Source organism: Pundamilia nyererei, unplaced genomic scaffold (assembly GCF_000239375.1).
Source record: "Pundamilia nyererei isolate P.nyererei 1_Seehausen unplaced genomic scaffold, PunNye1.0 scaffold00017, whole genome shotgun sequence".
Classification (NCBI taxonomy): Eukaryota; Metazoa; Chordata; class Actinopteri; order Cichliformes; family Cichlidae; genus Pundamilia; species Pundamilia nyererei.
The window spans coordinates 1,351,344-1,371,887 of NW_005187418.1; the positions used below are offsets into that span (position 1 = coordinate 1,351,344).

At 39.9% G+C, this 20,544-nt stretch overlaps 1 protein-coding gene across 4 annotated transcripts in view; it reads left to right on the top strand.

The window, feature by feature from the left end:
- LOC102215707 (KAT8 regulatory NSL complex subunit 1) overlaps positions 1-20,544 on the top strand; it is a 40,509-nt gene that overhangs the window by 2,169 nt on the left and 17,796 nt on the right. For 2 of the 4 annotated variants that reach the window (XM_005725742.1, XM_005725744.1), the window contains exons 1-2: positions 3,880-4,509; positions 8,258-9,725. In XM_005725742.1, the coding sequence (XP_005725799.1) occupies positions 8,326-9,725 (1,400 nt within the window). In that variant the 5' untranslated portion in view covers positions 3,880-4,509; positions 8,258-8,325. Of the gene's footprint in view, positions 1-3,879; positions 4,510-8,257; positions 9,726-20,544 lie in introns of those variants that run through there. The other 2 variants (XM_005725745.1, XM_005725743.1) reach the window with 2 other exon arrangements.

The window sequence follows — 20,544 nt, forward strand, 5'->3', positions numbered from 1 at the left end:
TCACGTCCCATGAAGACCTGCGGGGGTCATTTTAGGTTAATACAAAGCAACAACAAAAGGAAAGAAGTAATATTAGGAGGTGAAAATCAGACTTTTAAAAGTTACTGTGGTAAATCAATAAGAAATGGCAATCAAATTTTCAAGAAAAAAAATGCAGAAATTCTCAGAAATGAAACTAGCGACAAGACTGGTTCACTGAAAAAGTTATGTTTGTAAAAAGTGTAATATTCTTATAAAAACAACAAACATTTTTGAAAATGATAGTCTTTAATATAAAAAAAAAGAAAATCCAGAAATGATCAGAGATTGAAGCCAACAACGTTTTTTTCTCTTAAGAAATGACAAGGTATATTTCTTTATTTTATTAAAGTAATTTGCAAGAGTTAAATGGAAGTATACCCCTGCTTCACTGTACAATAGTTGGGAGTGGCTCAAGAGTTGGGAGTTTGCCTTGTAATCGGAAGGTTGCCGGTTCGAGCCCCGGCTTGGACAGTCTCTGTCGTTGTGTCCTTGGGCAAGACACTTCACCCGTTGCCTACTCGTGGTGGTCAGAGGGCAGCTGTCCGGCAGCCTCGCCTCTGTCAGTGCGCCCCAGGGTGGCTGTAGCTGCAATGTAGCTGCCATCACCAGTGTGTGGATGACAGGTTGTGTAAAGCGCTTTCTTCCTCCCTCTGATTTCCACACACACAGATAATGAAGTGTCCATGTCCTTTCTGGTAGTCTGATTATGCTCAGAGGCCATGCAAGACCTGTTAGAATAAGTGGGGTGCATTCATTTTCAATACTTAACAAGCATCAGGAGATCAGAGGTACTGAATCAATCTAAAATCACATATTTTTTTCCATTTTCATTTAATAGTGGGCCTAAATGGTAGTGAGACAAGAGAGGATATAATGTAACTTTGTAAACATGTCAGCTCGGGTTTGTACCCGTTTCTAGACGAAAACACTTCTCAGTAGAGAACTACGTTGAATTTCTCTTTTAGTGTGGGAAAATGGCTGTCAGTGTGCAACGAGTCGTTTATAGGATTATCTTCTAGTGCACAGGATGTTATTAAAAGTTGTTTATTTAAATGTCAAAGAAGATAAACCAGACAAGCAAGAGACACTGGAGTAACAGTATGATCATCTAGTGATGGGCGAGTAGCTGCAGAAATGTAGCCTCCCTTAGCAAAAAATAAAACCCATAAATAGTGTTTGAAAGAGAAACTTGAATCTGATATTACTTTTTAAACAATTTCAACAAAACACAGGGCATATTTTTCAATTAAAGTTGTGCCTAATGTAACTTGAAGTCCAGCCAAGAAAATTAGGTTAACATACTCACTGTGCTAGAGCCGTGCTTAAAATACCTTCATATGATAAACAAAAATTCAATTAATTTGAAGCTACATGATGTTCAGGTTTATCAGTCAAAAATAGATAAATGATATCTCAGTGTGTAGCCTCAATACAATTTAGACACAATTAAGCCTGGGAAAAAAATCAAAATGACAATGTAAATGTTTAGAAACAAGCTGTTCCGTGGCAAATATTAATTGTTTATTTTTCCATTGATGTGGATGTCAGTCAGCATCGCTGCAAATAGTAGCCAATAAGCTAGCCTTCAACCCAGCTGCTACTTCATCTCTTAAAAATAAAAATGAAAAGAAATTGTGCAATATGCAAAATTAGGTCAAGAAGAAGGAAGTACAATTTGTTAGATGAGATAAGATAAACCTTTAGTCCCACAGGTGGGGAAATTTGTTTACTTATTTGATCAGGTATATACCTGTTTAAATCTTACCTTAAATTGCAAAAGCTTTTGAAAGCAGAAAACAGTGGCCTGGGTTCGAGTCCAAACTGCTGACACGTCTTTCTTCACTATCCAATTTAAAAAAAAAATTTTTTAAAGGCAAAATAATAAAAAATAAAATACAATAAAAATACTATTTTAAAAAGGGGGGCTTGAGTATCACTAATTAAGGTAATGCAGAGGGTTTTTCCTAGTTCAGAAGGGGCCTCTGTTGGGTTTGACTACACCCGTAAGCATGACTGATGCACATTTAGCTAAGGGAAGTAGTCTTTGTTATGTTATGTATGGCCATTTAAGAAACAAGCTCGAGTTCATTAGACCTCTGCAAAAATCTTCTTTAAAAAACAGAAGCTCTTTGGTGGGTGTCAGTATTTTGTTATTTGTAGGAAAATTCCTACTAAACGTGGGCCAGTCATGCTTGCATGTGAGGTCGCCCTCCAAAGGCCAATTTTGAGGCCTAAAAAAGAACTCATAGCATTTGAACTTAAAACATTGCATGGATACAAAACACTGATAAGACTGACTTTATCTTACAATAAGATGATAACTCTGTTAGTCCCCACTCCCCTTTACAACTTCCCAGCAACCACATCCCCCCTCATTACTGAGGTCAGGGATTTGCATTTTTCCTTTAATTTGTCACCCATCCACATGATGATCTTTTCATTAAAAATCAGTCAGATGTGAACATTTTTTTTGGTCTGATCCCCTCAGAATCCGTTTTCCATAATACAAAGTAATAAGAGGTTTGTCTATAATAACAAAGACTTCCTGTGATCCAGGCCCTCCCAAATGCTTCATCTGCATCTGGACATCAGTCAAAATAAAATGAAAACGTCACTTTTTATTAAAAACTTTTAATAAAAGGTCTCTTTTTAAAATCTATTAGGCAACAATTGAAAAATTTCACAGAAACACAGGTAGGAGTCAGAGTATATTATAGCAACTTTTTTAGCCTTAAACATGCTTGTATATATTTTATCCTGCAGTTTTGTTTTGCGGCTAATAAAAAAAGATAGCAGTATAAATGCAACAAAAGCATGAGACCGTTCTAAAGAAAATGCTGATTTGTAAGTAAGTGTTTTAAAACATGCCATAGAAAGTACGTTTTTATAATGTTGTCAGACTAATTGATACTTAACAGGCTGTGTCGCCTTCATTATAAGGATTAAATATGTATTGTGGCTCAGTACAGAACTTTCTGGTCATAAATTGCTCAAATTAGATGGTGAAAAATAAAATATCTGCCACTAGAATGCATTATAATAAATCATTATAATGCATAGTAATAATAATCTAATTAGCACTGTAGATATTTATAATAAATATATTAATAAATAATAAAATTATAATAAATAGGGTTAAAATACACAAACTTTTTAGAAACTTTATTTCTTGTTGACCTAACATTTTGCTAAGAATGACATATTCATTAACTGAGTTTTGTTTCATTTATGCCTGTTCGGACATAGTTGGCGCTGTTTTTTGCACAATATGAAGGTTTACACGCGGCTCTGTGGGGAAGATCTCCTTCATGCGGCCAGTAACACTTGACACTAAACATAAACATTTAAGACTGATGAGTTAAATTGATTCCCTTATAGTTTTAGCTTAGTTTGTTCTTGTTTGGAGGTAGTTGGCGCTATGTTTGGGCACAGCGTGAGGCTTTTATTATTTTATTACACGCAGCACTGTGGAGAAGAGCTCCTTCATGTGGCCGCTGGCTGCACCTCGTCATGAAGCTTGTTGTGTGTAGTGTAGTGTGGTGTTTGTGGGCGATCCTGTTCCTGTTAAAAAGTGACAAGAGGCGCAGGCTCTGTTTGCACAAATTCTTCCAAAAAATAGCTGCTTAGGGGAGCAGATCCCGGCTGTAGTCCTCGTTCCTGTTAGTTATTGTTGATTTTCCGCGTAAATATTTAGCGCACAGGTGGTCTTTGAAGCATAAGGGGTATTTTCTGTGTGTACCGTTGGAGTAGGACCATAAATATGGCGTGTTTAACCAGAAACAGCAGCGGTCGCGGAACCAGTACAGCAAGAGAATAAAAGTGTGTGTCCGCTGGTATCTTTTTTGGAAGACAATGCCCTCCTGTGGGATCTTCTTTTGAGCTTTTATGTCGTTTCTTATCTGCCCTTTACTCTAGTGGTGACTATGAGAAACGTCTCCCGCCTACCAGCTCTAGCACATACGCACACACTCACGCGCGCGCGCAGCACTTCTATGTTTGTCAGAGTCAAATCCGAGGGAGAGGAGCTAGCCGCCATTTTCTAAGCGTCTCTCCCTAAAACGAGAGAAAACGGCTCGCGGCAAACTGCCGTCTGGATTACCTCTTCCTCACCGGGAATCGGACTTTTCGGTAAAGGATTGCCGTGAAATCGCCTACGTTTGAAGTAATTTGGAGTAGAAAGGACGGTTTCGCGGCCTTGCCCTTATATTCGGCGAGGCTAGCTGGCGAGTAAGGTGTAGCTCGTTGATTCGCCCATTGCTGTATCCGGAACGAACCCGAGCGGCTCTGCGCTGTGGACCCGGGCCCCTTTTCCTCCGCTCTCTGGTTGCATTTATTATTTTATGGATATTAATTGATGGCTGAGTGATCGAGTCAACGCGCCACATTTTGTGCGTGTGTGTGCGTGTTAGCACCCTTGGATTTTTTTCCACCAGAAACTGCAGGGGATTGTTGCCGAAATTCCCTCGGATAGTGCAACCTCGTCACGTGGTAGGTTCCTCCTTTTTCTTTGTTAGCGAGCTAGCTAGACTTGGCTGGGTCTACCCCCAACTTCTCCGCTTTTGACACATTTGAGCCCCATTTGTTTGGCGAACTGAATGAGGACCGCTGTAGATTTAAATGTAAAAACAACAGGGCTGCCTCGCATGTGTTCCTGTAGGTCTAATTACAATGCAAACCATGTCTGCACCCTGCATTTAGCTCCCAGCGCGTTTTAAAATAAGTTCTGGGGATGGCCAGATGCTAACAAGAGGCCAGGATTCATTCTCACGCTAATTCTCCGTTTCGTTATTTATGCTCTCATAATACATGTCAGTGCTGGGCGTTTATGCGCCTCAAACTATCAGCCCGGGCGGTGCGCACAGGTTACGCAGGCTGGAAATGTTTACGTGCCTAACTGGGTTAGCTCAAAGTTTACGGCCGAGATATTGAAGGGAGAGCTTCAAAATAAAAGATCTAATGTGTCGCGGATGGGCAGCTTTTCACTGCAGCTGGAGGCTAAGCTTGCGGGCAGGTTGTGTTTCTTGCATCAGCAGCGTTAATTTGCACACAGTGTGTCTGAAGTGACAGGCTCCACGGAGGAGATATTTATCTGCCGAGTTTCCCTGCTGCGTGATCTCCTGCTCGCGTGTATGTTTTCTTAAGATATTCAGCCACGTCTCGATGCTACAATCGCTCTGCTCTTCGGTGGCTTCAAGGCTATGAATAGACTATTATAGCCGTGTGCTCTCAAAACGCTTTTGTAAACATCAGGAAGACATTTTGGTGATTGCGCTATGCTTTGCTAAACGTTGGATGTGGATATTATTTTTGTCGCATCTCTACAGAGGCTCACTAATGGTGCAGTCGGTCCGTAGGGTTGGTTATTTAAATTACCCCCCGTTCTATGCTCAGCGTGTTGCATGAACTCGCTCAGTGTGTTTAAAGCGGAATGGGCGTTTTTTTTTTTGTTTTTTTTTTTAAGGTGGATGAATTGCATTGCATAATCTGCTTCGGAAATACCAACATGGCGTAGTGCGCGCTGACTAGAAACTGCGGTGAAAATACTGAGAGCCGCCTCCATTCATCTCGCCCTGCAGACGCTACAGCGTACATGCAGCTCGCTTTTTATCTGCTGAATTGTGAGAAGGGAGGCTTTTTATCTAAAAGTTTAACATAGATACAAGAGATACTTGGCACGTTTGACGTCCTTAAGGTTTTCTTTAAATTTGAATAATTTACTGACAGATGTAATTGGATAATAATTTAGGGAAAGGTGTAATAGCTGAAAATTAAACAAGAATCCAGTCAGGATGACATCATGTGCTTTGGGCTAATGCTGGGGCCTAAATCCACCTACTTACTGTAAGAAACCCTGCTGCATACTGACTTACCAGGGCACATGTAGGGCAGTGGGGTTTGGGGCAATTTGCATTGGCTTTTCCTGTTCCTCTCTCATAAAAAGATGTCTTCCAAAGCGTATTCTTTAAAGAGCAGCTTTGTTAAGTTAAAGACAATGAAGGCTTGTTCACACAGGCATGGGTGGAGTGGGAATAATAATTTATTAGCCTGGGATTTAGCTCAGTTGTCTGTTTATTCCATCTTTGTCTTTAGCATCACCAGCCCCAAGGTCAGTGTGTGCATTTTAATTTCTTTGTACTTACCAGATGTTGTGGGTCCCTCTGTTGACAAATTATTGTTGATTTCAGTGACAGCCAAAGAATGGTTCTGGAGTGAACGATTGTATTTTAAGAGACTGAAAACACTTTTGCCCGGGATTTTCTTACCCTTCAACTTTGCTTGTGTTTTATTCTTTAGCAGTTCACAGGTCAGCAGCATGTCAAAGAGTCAATGTCATGGAGTTTCCATTAGTATTAGTACATTTATATTGAACATATTTTAATAAACATTTAAGGCAAGAAACTTTCTTTTGGGGTGGTGGTTAGTAATTTTCCACTCATTGTACAGTCTTACACAACCTGTACAGCAAGTATTTCTGTTTAATGTTTTGTTGTATACAGGCACAGTCTGCATTCATGTTTTTCCCATCATGATATACAATTATTATGGAGAATATATATTTTTTAAGTATATGGATGAAACATGGATTTTTCCTGGCTAACAGAGGGGCTTGGTGAGGGGGTGGGATACTACCAACATCAGCAAGATTAGTCGGTGTACAGTAAACACAAGGAGTTCCTGCTTTTTCCTGTTGCCTTGTTTGACAAAAAAAACAAATACAAATTCTCCCAGTATTTCTAACTATCTTGTGAAGAAAACCATTGTACATATTAGGGGTGGTTGATATAACCTCAGCATTAAATCTTGATAATCTTGAAAATACTGAATTCTTTATTCATGTTTGATTCTTGAAGCTTGTGGGTACACGTAAATGAAGGGCATGGCCCATCCTCCTTTTCTAATGAGCTAATATCATTGATGAGAAATTGCTAATTTGAAGTGTGAATCTATTGAAATAAAGTGTCAACAGCAGCAATAGTGTAGTAGTGACACGGCATTATATCCAGTGACACAGCAAAAGACAAATGTGGCCTTGTTTGCTTTTTCCCCAGGACATTTTAAGTATAAAATTGCTGTTTAACAATAGCTAAACCAACTTAACCCTGTAACAGTTCAGTAGCTGCACAATATTATCACATAATGAAACTGAAAAATATTTAATAACTTGTAACTTTGGTTGAGCTTTTTTAATCAGTTGCTGAAAGTCCTCCTTCACTACTATGTAACCGGATCAGTAATTTCCATCCACCCTTGTTTACATTTGGGAGCTACTAGTATCCCCTCCTCCATAGCCTTCTTTGTTTTTGTTTTTAAAGTTTATTTATTTTAATTATAATTTTTTTCCTGAAGTGGTGACACACGTTTGTTTCCACCTTTAGAGTAGAACAATTTTCTTGTACGTTTTTTTTGTAAGGTACCGCACTTTATTGGAGATTGTTGAAATATTTCCCTTTTAGGCACCAAATCTTCATCGCTCTCAGACATGCCTGGGCTTGTTGCACATAAAAGCATATTGTTTTACAGTAATGATATTGTGATGACATTATTATGTCACCATACAAATTTATGCTGGTATGATGATCCCTGGATATATGATGTATCATGGCTGATGTATGACACAGTTGTAGTAATTTTGTAATAAAAAAAAAGAATACAAAAGTCTTAGTATTTAAAATATTACTGTTTGTCTTTTTCTCCCTCTTCTTCTTCTTCCTGTTGTTTTTATTGTTATATTGTTGCAATAATAATATTATTGTATTCATATCATTATTATAACAACAATAATAATAATCATAATAGAAGAAGAAGTGTGGACAACAGAAATTTCACTGTGCAAGCAGGGGTTTGAATAAAGCATATTTTTGTGTATACTTGGTTGCTGAACACAGTCACTAAAATACTGCATTTATTGCATCAAATATGGTTTCTCATATTTCAAGAACAGGTCTTATGGTTCCCTCACCTGAGTAATTTTGAATGAATGAATATAAATGACACTTATGGAGCTGCTGGTTTCAGTTTTAAATGAACATAGGTAGTATCTGTATGTTTGTTTACACCTTGTTATGAGGCACATCCCTGTATAAGGTTACTAATGTTATCTCTTAAGCGCTGATGGGAAATTTACCACACAACTCCCTCATGTGAAATAGTATCAGAATTTGATGATGGGTGGTTTTTGGTCATAAGGTGAGTCTTAACTTTTATTTCTTTTCTGTGGTTTTTTTTGTCCCTGCAGGCTGTCCTCAGGTGGGGCAGTAAGCGGGTGGAGTGGAGCAGGCCGCGGTGCCCGTCCCTCTGCACTGCATGGCTGCGATGGCGCCCGCTCTCACCGACGCCCCAGCCGAAGCTCACCACATCCGCTTCAAACTGGCTGCCCCATCCTCGAGTCTCTCACCAGCCAGTGCAGAGAACAACGGTAACGCCAGCAACATCCTCATCCACAGCAGCGGCCCCGCCAAGTGCAAGGCCACCTCCGAAGAGTGTCCCCTCGACTATTGTGGCGGAGGCGGTAACCAGGAACAGCAGCAGCCACAGGCCCAATCTGACTCTGTGTCCCAGGCCTCTGCCCTGGGCAAACTCCAGCCACTTGTGGCTTCTTATCTTTACCCGGATGTGACACCTGTCCCTTCAACTAAGGAGTCAATTAAGCTGCAAGGAGTCCTCATTAAACAGTCTGTGCTGAAAAGCCACAGAATACTGCCCAACTCTCTGCTCAACGGCAGCGGAGACTTCCTCAGGAAGAGGCAGGCGATTGAACTGTCGGGCGGCCAGCTCAAAAGTCTCATGAGTGGCGGCACCAACGGAAGCGGCCAGCCCATGGCACCCGTCAACGGCCTGGCCAAGAAGCTGGCCACCATGTCCAGCTCTGGCTGTGTGGTCGCGGTGAATGGCGACAAGCCTCCCGCCGCCACCGACTCTCAGCCCCAGAACCTGCCCTTTGACTCTGAGACCTTGACGGCGACCTTAACAGGGCACATCCCTTTGAAAGGAGCTCTCAAACGGAGGCATTCCTCTGGGGTTTCTCAAAACACAGATGGACAAAATGTCGAACCACCAGTGCTTCAGTCAGCTGCACTTTCTCCCTTTACCAGCGGCAACCCTAACCCAGTTGAACAGGCGAATTTGGAGGAAGCAGATCCAGATACCCCTACGAGTCAGCCACAGGGTTCTGATGGAGAGCGGCCAGGCAGCAGTCAGCAGGGCTCACCGCCATGTACGCCTGCACCTCCCATACCCTGCAGTTCCTCCTCAGATAGCCTCGACGTTCATGTAAGAGAACGCACTCTCATCAATAGCAGCCGCCAGGCTGAGCTCGAGAGCCGACTGCGACGCCTGCACAAACGTCTTCAGGTGGTACAGGCAAAGCAGGTTGAGCGGCACATTCAGCAGCAGCTGGGTGGCTTCTTGGACACGGCCTTGAATCGGCTACTAGGCAGCAACCGGAAATCAGAGACTGCAACCCCCACAGCTTCATGGAGGACCGGGCGCCACTCGTCAAACAACCGGGACGGTCTGAGTCGTTTCCTGAAAAGTGGCTCGATGCCCTTGGAGCTGGAGAGGTTGTATTTGAGTGGCTCAGCCAACCTTCATTCAGCAGAAAGCGCCTTTGACTCTGATGTAACAGAGAGTAGCTCTGGAGGGGACTCTGACCTGGAGGAGGAGGAGCTGTCCCGAGTGGACATTGAGCAGCGGCATGTCAAAATGTAAGTCACCCTCTGAAACGTCAGGCTATTAGGGAGTTTGTACACAAGCACACAGCTGGTTAGAGCCTTCAAAGACTGGAGGTGAACACTGAGGGAAAGAAGTCTTATGTTGGAAAAAGGTTTTATACAGAAGCTCCACAGAAGGATTCATTTAAAATTTGGCTGCACTGTTTGGTAACGCCACAGTACTCTGACATTTCATGGTGCTGGGAGTTGTTCAGTCCCTATATTTCCAGGGAAAGTTTCTTGCTGCAGTTTTTCTGTTATGCCATTCCAGGTGCTAGTGACAATTGTAACCACATAGCCTGCCTCAGTAGTTGTTGGGTAAAACCCCAGGAAGGGGTAAGAGGTACGATTCACCCAGAGAGAGAGCGTGTGTAGTTGTGTGGGTGCTATCCTGTGGAGAACGAACCGGCTCGAATGGACTTGCTGCCTCCTGAGAGGGCCTGAGCTGAAATCAAGCGTTGTATTTATTTGCAGGGCGAAAAAGTGAGCACCCACAGAGCACGTCACTGTTTTGGTTTAAAACTGAAACCTAGTAGGAACGTAGAACTGCAGGGGTGGTGGTGGTTTTTGCAGAAGGTGTGAGTTTTATATTTTAACATGCTGCCTGTTGTGACGTCAGGTTTCCCTCAGCCAGGAGGGTGGCCTGTGCATGTACTTCATGGGAAGTTCACATCAGAGAACGTGTTTCTGTGTCATTAGATTTGGGGAAAGTGTGTGTGTGTGTGTGTGTGTGTGTGTGGGGGGGGGGCGGTAGAGCAGGTGGTGTTAGCAGCATTAATGGAGTTACTGGCCTGTTGAAGATTGGGTAGATTATTAACAAAGCAGTTAAGATCACTGATTTTTATTATCCTTTCCAGTGTTGACTTTAGACCTTTGACCTAAATAACTCCATAACGTAACAAGAAACTTGTGTCCTTAGCATACATGACTGAGGGGTTCAGTTTTGGAGCAAATGGTTTTTGAATGTTTTCTGTGGAGCTCAATGGGGGCGAGAATATGTTGATTAAGTTATACTTTATACAATTTCTGTCTTGTTCAAACACGAAAAGAAGCAAACCAATTAAGAAAACTAAATAAATATGATACGCAAGATAAATAAAACATAAGTTAAAAAATTAAAGGGGAAAATAAATGTAAATAAAATAATTGATTCAACTATAGAGAGAATAACTAAAAATGTAGATCAAATAAAATAGAATGCCAGAGAAAATAAAACAAGACAAATAAAAGTGTTAAAAAAATAAGGTAGAAAATTGGGGAAAGTAACATTAAGCAAAATTGAAAATTAAATAAGATATGTTAAAACCCAGGATAAGAAGTTCTCTAATGCCTTTTAAAATGCCTGTATAAAGTAGTAGTACTAGTAGTAGTCATTTAGGTAATAAGGGTGAATATGGCAGTTAAGAGTTGCATGTTTGTAATGAAAGTGAAAGCTGTCATGTCTGCAGGGGGTTCCCAAAGTTATGTTCTTAAAAATACTACGACAGGGTTTTGTTTTTTGTTGTTGTTTTTTAATTCAGTCTCCTTTGTTTTCAGTAGTGGATACGGTTTGCCAGGAGGTCATCAGGGTCATGGTGATAGAAATGGGAAGTTGTGACATTTTAGATGGCTGTATTATTTGTGAACTCATAGCTGAGAGTTGCATCTTGTCAGTGAAAATGCCAGGCAGAGGAAACAGTATGGAAAGGTTGGTTTAATTAGAGGCCGTCAAGGCAAATTGGTGGATCAACTTAACCCTTTCTTTTAGCTCTAACTCAGCCCATTATAATGTAGGCATCTCTTGAATTTCCCCAAGTAATGATGATCAAAAGCACTTTTCACCAAGCACCTGAAGTACTTCGAGGTATTATTTGAGTTTACATGTTGGGCTCAGTTAGCTCTTTAGACATGATGTAAATGACTCATACTGAGCTCATTACATTCAGTGATTTCTTTCTCTAAAGGGGACCAATCATCATGTAATAATCAGCTGAAATTCCCAACAGTGGCTTCATCTTTTCTTCATCTGCTTCAGTTAATCTTCTGTTATAGCCAACATGATATGTCTTGTTGCTGCTTTACCATGAAAGCTTTCCAGCCACCAGCCATCACAAGGCTTTTATTGTGAAGCAGCAACGGCTTCTTGGAGCCTTAGTCACTCTTAACAAGCACTAACTCTTCAGTGAATTCAAGCACGTCTCTGTGGAAAACTACACGTATTTACAGTTTTTTTTCCCTCCACTCTGTGAAACGCTGGATTTTAACCTGTATGGTAAATGACGCATCAGAACTCGTGAGTGTATGACCGTTTCTAAATGTTGTTTTGCTCAGAGAAGATCACTAATCAATCATTGGCTAACAATGTTAACCCTACTGAAGCAAGCTTAGGGCCTACAGGTCAGGAGATGTGTTAAGCAAACAAGTGTCGTTTTTCCACTCATGTATGTGACCTTAACCTGAGAGCAACTAGTTAAGCTTTGTGTTTGAGGGCAGCAGAGTGCTCTTAGCCTGAATTACTTGAAATTTTATCAAGTTTCAACTTAACAAAGAATTGGTTTCACCTTGGATTGATTATAGATAAACATTCAAATTTCAGTTCTTTTAGATAAATCATGATTATTTAACAGATTGTGGAAATATAAATAGATTAATTGAACTCAAGAAACGTTAACACCTGTGGTTCCCAAGTAGTGTGCTCTAGGTAAGTATGAGTGTGCTACAGGATTTGTGACAACCATATGTTGCTGTGATATACAACAATTAAGTATTAATTCATTTGTTGCATCAGTACATGAAAGCTACCTGTCTTGCGACTTTAGTGAGAGGGAATATCAACAGGGCTCAACTGACGTGTGGCATCTGTAGTGAGGTGTTGGTTAATGCCACCATGATGTCAAGCTAGCTGACGAGGCATTTGGAAACGAAATATCTGCCAGTTAAAGAGTGTTGAATTTGAACCAGAAGGCACAAGACAGTTGGGTTGGGTTAAAGTATCAGAAGCAGGGATGGAGTTGAGGTACAGGTTGGGCTGTCAGAAGCCGCATTACAATATCAAAAAAGAATGAACAGCAGATAAGAGTACAGGTGTGCCTTGAAGTTTTGGTTTTGCCATTTGTGCGTGCACAAACCAGTGGACTACATGACTAAGGGTTGCTGCTCTCACTATTCAAAATGCTAGTTGGTTAAACTATTTGTTTTAATTGATAGTAGTTAGCTTCTTCCCTGACAGACAGAAGTGCCTCTCTTGAATGCAGATGAGTGGCTGTAACTTCACAGTAAACAGGTGTTTAAATACTGTTATATATTTGTAGTCAGCAATGCACATAATAGTGGGTTTACACTAAATATTAGTGTTTTTATTAATGTCCAACACCAGTTAGCTGCTGGCTCTAAGGTGCTATGCAGCCACCCACCATTAGCCAGACAGGCAAACAACCGAAGTAAGAGGAATTACACCCCCACAAAGTAGTGTGGGTCTGCACTAGATTGGTGTAAAATGTGAGAGTAGACTGATATCACTTAGCTGGAGCAATCGTTAGGCCTAGTGTGGACTCTAAACATGCTTATGCTCACCGGCCAAAGACAAATTTTGATCTTGGAAAAGCCCCTAAAATATACAGCTGGTAATTTGAAGACATTACACATGACAAGTTTTACATTTTCAAAGCAGAGGAAAATTCTGTATTTTTTTGTTCATGGTGATACCTGCTAAGAAAAAATGCAATATAAAACTTTTAATTTATCTGGCTCAAAATTGGCCTCTGGAGGGCGACTACAGGTGTATGCAATGTAATTGGTTTGCAGTAAGTCGGTGTTTTCCTAAGTCATCTGTGCATTTTCCTGTTTTTTGTTTTGTTTTGTTTTTTTGTCACATTGATTGTGAGTAAAATAAAACCACATAAAGTCAAACTTCTTTAAAAAAAATATATATATATATATAACATGCCTGGTGATTTTCCTTGGGATAGAAGGCCAAAACCTCTTCTGTAATCAAGGAAGAACACGGACATTGTGTAGCTGTTCATTCAGTATATTTAAAAAATAAAAAACCCCAAAAAACTGGTTTCTTAGCTCCCAGCCCTGCGGCTCTGAAACCTTAGCTCCCTTTGTGAACATGTTCGTCTTCCTGGAAATAAGGTGTGTGTGTGTTTATGTACATATAACCATGAAGCCACATTTTCACAACTGGCACTTTGTCTCAGTTACCAATTACTGGCTTACAGCTTGGTACCACTCAACACTACACTCACAATGTAATGTTGTCTTCTTCAGGCCAGCAGCACCTCAATTATTTAATGTCAGCCGAGTTGACAGCGTTGTGTAAAATAACCTATTTGGATGCGTTGCATTACTTACAGCTAATCCCATCATCGCTGTCTTTACTGTAGACGTGGTTTCTCGTATCTCAGAGGATTGGGGGGCCAGCCAACTGGCCAGCATCTGGTGCAGGCTGTCAATGTGACGTCTGTCCATGCCGCTTTCCTTTATAAACTATTTGCAGAATCACTTGGATGCATTAGATTAGGCCTGTTACACTGCATTGAGAAATGAGTGGGTACTTTTTTTTTCTTTTAGTTTCTGAGGCAACAATAAACGCTCATCAGGAAATCTCAGATGTTACATAATGCCTCGTAGACAGAACAATGAAAACGTCTGCGTATTTGCACTCAGGTTTGGGGGCTTTGCATGTTTTAGTTGATCAAACTGTGCTTCAGTGATGGAGTACATGTTGCTCATATGATACTAATGCATCAGGACAGTTAAATGACTGTCTGCCCACCTTGCTTCTGCTTGTGAATCAGGGTGACTAGTTTGGCCGGGACCACAGCGTGCCCTTCATGCTTATGGCTCAGCATTACTCTGCAGTCTCAGCTGCTCAGCTACCTTGTCCCCATACTCATTCCTCCATGTCTGTGTATTTACGGATGTATGCGAGCCCCTGTGTACGTTCCTGTCCTGCTCTGACACATCTGGATCCGTTTAGCTCGAGCTGAGTTCCTGAACACGAACCCACAGTCGTTACATAACCCTCCTCTTTTATGTAATGACTTGCTGCTGCTGCTGCAGCTCTCTGGTTGAATTTGCCCTCTCTAGTTTCTCCTGCCCCACACCCTGCCTCGGCCTGCCTTGTTCAGTTTTCTTCCTATGAAAAGATGAGCCTGACCAGCTGCTAGCTCACCCCTGGCACATCAATTATATCTGAAGAAAATAATGTCAATGTTAGGATAGTTTTCAGCTCTTTTTATTATTTAATGTGTTTGAAAACCCTTCGCACAGGAGGACAAAGAACTAAAATGACAGCTGCTAACTTTAATTTCTCTGTTCTTGTTACATAGTATGAATGATGGCTTGCTGGTTGTGAAGCATAATTGAAAAAAGCGATTCAGAGGTCACACTTCAAAGTATCAATATAAGTATGGTAGAGAGTGGAAGTTATGGGAGTTTTAGTAGTGTAGTTTGGTTGGTTGGATTCATTTTCCCTCATAGTTTGCATACTTACACAAATACTGCAAGTCTTAAAAATGCTAAGCGGTGAATAATTGGATTTTATGATTAAAACAAAATAATAATTCACCATCCCTTTAATTCCAAAGAGAGTTAAAAAGATTGAGTAGCAGAGTCTTAAATCTTTCCTGCTTTGAGCTGTAGGATGCCTGAACTGGTCTGTTCACATTTAGATGATAGCTAACCTAAACTGCATTTGACACAGGGCTGGTACTGCAGCTTTAACCACCTTGTATAGTCCTGCAGAGATGTTTTGGAGGGTCCAACCTAAATCTGAGCTTTTGAAGTACAAATGAAGCTTTGTACTGGCTTTCTTTGTAGTAGTTACCTGTCCTGACAAAACTAAAAACCCCAGTCCCCATGGGCATTGCGATGGTGGTTCGCAGCTTTCAGTGTTAACTTGGGGTTACTGCTTCAGGCTGTAAGTGCACGGTGTGTTTGATGTGTTGTTTCACTTCTGTTTCGCACAAAATAAATAATTTGACTTCCATCTACATCAGTTATTATCAGAGGAATGTGTGATAATGATCTAGAAAGGATATAAACAGAGAAATGTAATTGTGGAGTATTTCTGCAGGAAGGTATTTATTTTTGTGCTTTCACAAATTAAATATTAATTTATTTTACCTCTCAGCAATGTAGTTTATTTGTAATTTGTACATTAGAGCTCTGAAACTTGAAACATGTGTCATTTAAACTGTCTTTTTATTAAGAGTTTTTCCTTTATACATATAAACAAAAAGAGAAGAAAAGGATTACAGATTATCTGTACATTCGGGGTAATTAGCCTGTACACTTAAGGCTGTGAAATATAAAAGGAAAATAAAGCTAAATAAAGAAATATAAACATAAGTATTATAATAGTAATATTTCCCCAGATAACATAATCCCTGCAAAATAATCCGATTCGTTCCCACCCAGGTCACTACCCTAGACCTGTACACTGTATTTCCACTCCTGACATGAGGGAGTTGCACATAGACAAAAGTGAATGTACCTGAAAATCTGTGTCATTTAAATAGTTCCTGTGTTCAGGACTGACTCTGTCCCTTAGATCAATGACAGATGTGGAAATCACTTACATTTGTGGATGGATCAAAGTGAAATGAATTTGACTGATTTAAACCTCTTGGTTTTAAATACTTATCAATTTTATAATCCCTGTTCTGTCAGCTGCAGTTCCTGCAGTGTAAAACATACTTGGCAACAGATGAGTCCCAGCGTGAAAACATTCATGCAAATTCTTGTGACAGTGCAACTCGTACTTGTACTACACAGCTTCCTTCTGCATTGCTAGTTGGGTTGCATATATAAAATGTATTTCTTCAGACACTAGAGCACACTCACGTTAAAGAGTTTTTAGTGTTAAGCTCAGCCTTGCTCTACTTGAACATAGGTCACTAAAGTTAAAGTAATCTCACTTATCCAAAAATCTGTGTATTTTCCTGTCATTTTAGACTTTGGAAGTAAGTGTTTTACTTTTGCATAAATTAACCAGTGAATTCTATTTAAAGTTTAAAATAATCCTCTTAATTAAAAACAAATTTTTCTCTTTTTTAATTATAACAAACTCTGACATTTCCAGTTATTAAGTACTTGTTTTTAATCAGTGGTGCCAAACAATTTAACTGCAGTGAAGTTAATAATTAGATTTTTAAAAATAAGGTTAGGTTAGGGATTTCAGTGTTACTCCACTGGATTTAGAAGTATATGGAAAGTTAAAAGTATTTGTACCTCCTACATAGATTCTTTCACTCATAAAGAAGTTACTATTATTGTTTAGTTACAACAACAATTACATGGGAAGTTTTTGTAACCTTTCAGCCTGATCTTTAGACTCAAGGAATGACAGAAATGTTTAAAATTGCACTTTCCTGTCATGCCTTCAGTTGCCTGGCACATTTTATTTTAATTTTTTAAGGAAGTGAATTGAGGCAGATCTTTCAGTTGGTCTTATGGACCTGGTAAATGTTCTCCATAATGTACTTATTTAATGATAGAGAAACATTTGCAGAGGTATTTTTTGGGTTAAGGTTAAATAATAGTGATCCAAGTATAACAGCAGTACATTTAATGAATTTTTTGACCCGCTGGGTCAGATTTGACACTCCTGACCTGAACTGGAAGAAGTCTTCTTCCAGTTCAGCTCTAACTTGCCCACTCTCTTTATTGCCAGCCTGAGTAAAATATGAACATTCAATGACTGCTCTTTGGATTTGTGGCACATCTGTTGAGTATCAAATGTGTGCATTTGCTGAAGACTGCTTGAGAGGAAGGTGGAGGTAAAAAACGAGCCATCACTGCAAGTTGGAATGGGTGTGGGTGCACATTTTTAAACTGTCTCTCTCCTGGAAGATATTGATAGTGCTACATTTAGCTGTTCGCATGAAAGAGAGAGAAAAGTACAATGACCCAGCTCCTCTCTGACCTCCACACACAGCTTGCCAATCAGGCTGCGAGCCAGGAGTACATGTCAGATCATAAGTTTACGGAAAGTTACAGATTATGGGAGGCGCTCTGTCAAGGGTGTGTGTGACGCTGATGCTGTTAAATAATATGGCAATATGCAGTTTGGACCCGGATCATAAATATGGGTTAAGAGGAGGGAGAAAGTTAAGATAAAACCTAAACTTTTAAACTAGCACTCACTGTATTTGTGCATCAGTGCCACAGAAAGCAGCTGATCACAGGTGACGTGGGTGGACATGACTTTTATTTACATGCACAATAGTTCTGTCTGTGCTTTGGCTGTGCAGTTAATCAAATTTTATATTAAACAAGATGATTAAGATAATTATCTGCCTTTTTTCTTTACTAATAGTCCAAAATGACACTTAGCCAGGCTTGTGGCAGTTTTACTTCAGTTCATATTTCTTTATGTAATTCAATTATATTTAAAGTGCATGGAAATCCACTTAATTCTTCTAAGTTGAAGCTGCTGTTTTTCCTGCGTGTAATCATATTAATCTTGCTGTAATCACAAATCCCTAGTCTGTGTTAATGTCTGTCCTATACTAATTTTAAGTATTGTTGTGTAAGAGTGATAAAGTGAAAAAACAAACCTAACAATGCGTACTACAGTTGTATTAAGACTGTCGAGTTTCACTTATCCCCACAAAAAAAACAAACACAAATTCATATTTTCTATTAACTTTTCAAAGAAGTAAATGTGTTTCTAGTTTTGAAACCTCTCTATTTGTGTTCCCTTCAGCATGCTTCAGGTGGGATGACTGCTGTCAGTTTTCAGCTTAGCATAAATACAGACAGCTTTTATTTTTAAATGCTTGTGTAACTTTTAAAACATAGTGGTGATAAAAGGAAGCATAAGAAAGGACAATTTTCATCACCTTTTACATTTCCTGATCAGGTACTTCTCGAAGTACAGCATGAATGACAGCAGCGTCATCTTCACTGCTTTTCTGTTTTCAACCTTTTTGAGGAAAAATGAGGCTATTTGGGATGAATCTTGTAAAACATTCATTCAGTACCCTCTCATACTGCTTTTAATTTGCTGTTATGCTTCACAGGTGAATTCATGGCTGTGGTTGGTGGAAACACATTTTTGCTGTCCTTTGTGGCACCTTTTTCCCCCCTGTGGGTTTAAAAAGAGAATTAATTAGTGAGCTTCATTTCAAAAAAAAATGCCCAGCAGTCCAGTGTGATACAGTCGAAGCCCCTCTCATACTGCAGACATGCCTGTACACACTGTAATCAACATGTGCTTTTAATGACGAAATGATAAACCAAAACATGGTGGCTCGGATTACATGTTATTAGAATTGCCAACTGTTACACAACCACATGCAGTTAATTCACCAAATTGTGTTTCTATTTGGAATGGAAGTAAACGGTCGCTAGTGGTCAGAAAGATGATTATAGTTGTTGAGGATGCACTCATATATATTTTTTAAACCTTTGGCTTCAGGTGTCTTCTGTTCTAATCCACCACCAGCGTTTCTGTATTCCTCACTGTGGGGTTATGGCACAAGTAACGGGTCAGTAGTGAGAGCATAAGAATTTTTTATTTTCCCTTAGTCACAATTATAAAAACAATCAGATGAACTGTGATTACCATCTTATTGAATAAACTAACAAAGTTAATGTGTATTGAACTAAACCCACCACAGCCTGGTGGGGAGTTTCTTGAGAGGCAAAAGTAAAGGACAAAAACAGAACACGCTTTTATCCTGATAATCGTGTTTTAAATGATTATGAAATCAGATTAACTGCAGAGCCCTATTCTGAGGAGGACACTGGGAATCATTACTTATACGTAAGACAATATTGAGTTCAGCTTAAAGATTGCTTTACTTTGCGCATAAAATGTAATTCATTATATTGGCATATTATTGCAATAATAGCTTCCCAGCAATTACCTTTCTACCTCCTGCCTTGTGTACAGGCCTGAAAGTAAACAAGTGAGCCGCAGACAAAAATGTCTCGCTCATAGTGTGAGATTTTCAGCAAAGAATTTGCTTCATTCTGCATCGCAAAAACGCTTCGCTGCTGTACAGGGAAAGCACTTCATGGCAGTATGTTGCATTAACTAGATTTCATCCATCAGTTGTACTCTTCCTCATCTGGTGGCTTTTGAGTGGTAGACTGTGTGATGCAGGACAAAAGTTTATTCATGTTCGGTGAGAACACATCATTATCTTTGGGTTACTTCATTTGTACGTCTGGGTAGATTTGGTCTGTAGCAGGTGAGTCATCTGTGTTCTCACACACAGGGCTGTGCGATATGACCAAAATCTCATATCCCGATATTAAGACATCTATCGTCCGATAACGATATAAATCACAAAAATGTAACATTTTCTGTAAATTCTGTGAATCTCGGGCAGCTCGACTTGCGTGAAGTGTTTCCAGCTGGGCGTCATGGACCTAGAGTCGAGTGTTTTAACTGATGCATGAAACTATACATTTTTAGACAGGTTGTAACGGCCACCGTTTTCTTTGTGAGTATTTATTACACGGTGTGCTGCGGGGAAAAGCCTGTTCTAACGTTTGAGTCTAAGGTTGATTTTTTTAGCACCTGGCGGCTCTTTTTTGCTTCTTATCCGTAAATACTCTGCATCTTTCACGTGATTCAGTTTATTTTGAAAAGTCTCAACAGGATCTTGAGCTTTATTGTGAAAGGTTTATGTGGAAAATAAACTAGCGGAAACGTTGTGGTTTAACCGTCGTTGTTGCTAACAACAACGCATAAAAACAAGCGCTTGTCTGTCTGTAGTGTGGTTATATTAAATATAAGAGAAAGGGAGAACTTTAAGAAATTAATATAGCCACTACAGTGACCATCAAAACGATGAAAAAATATTGCTGTAAA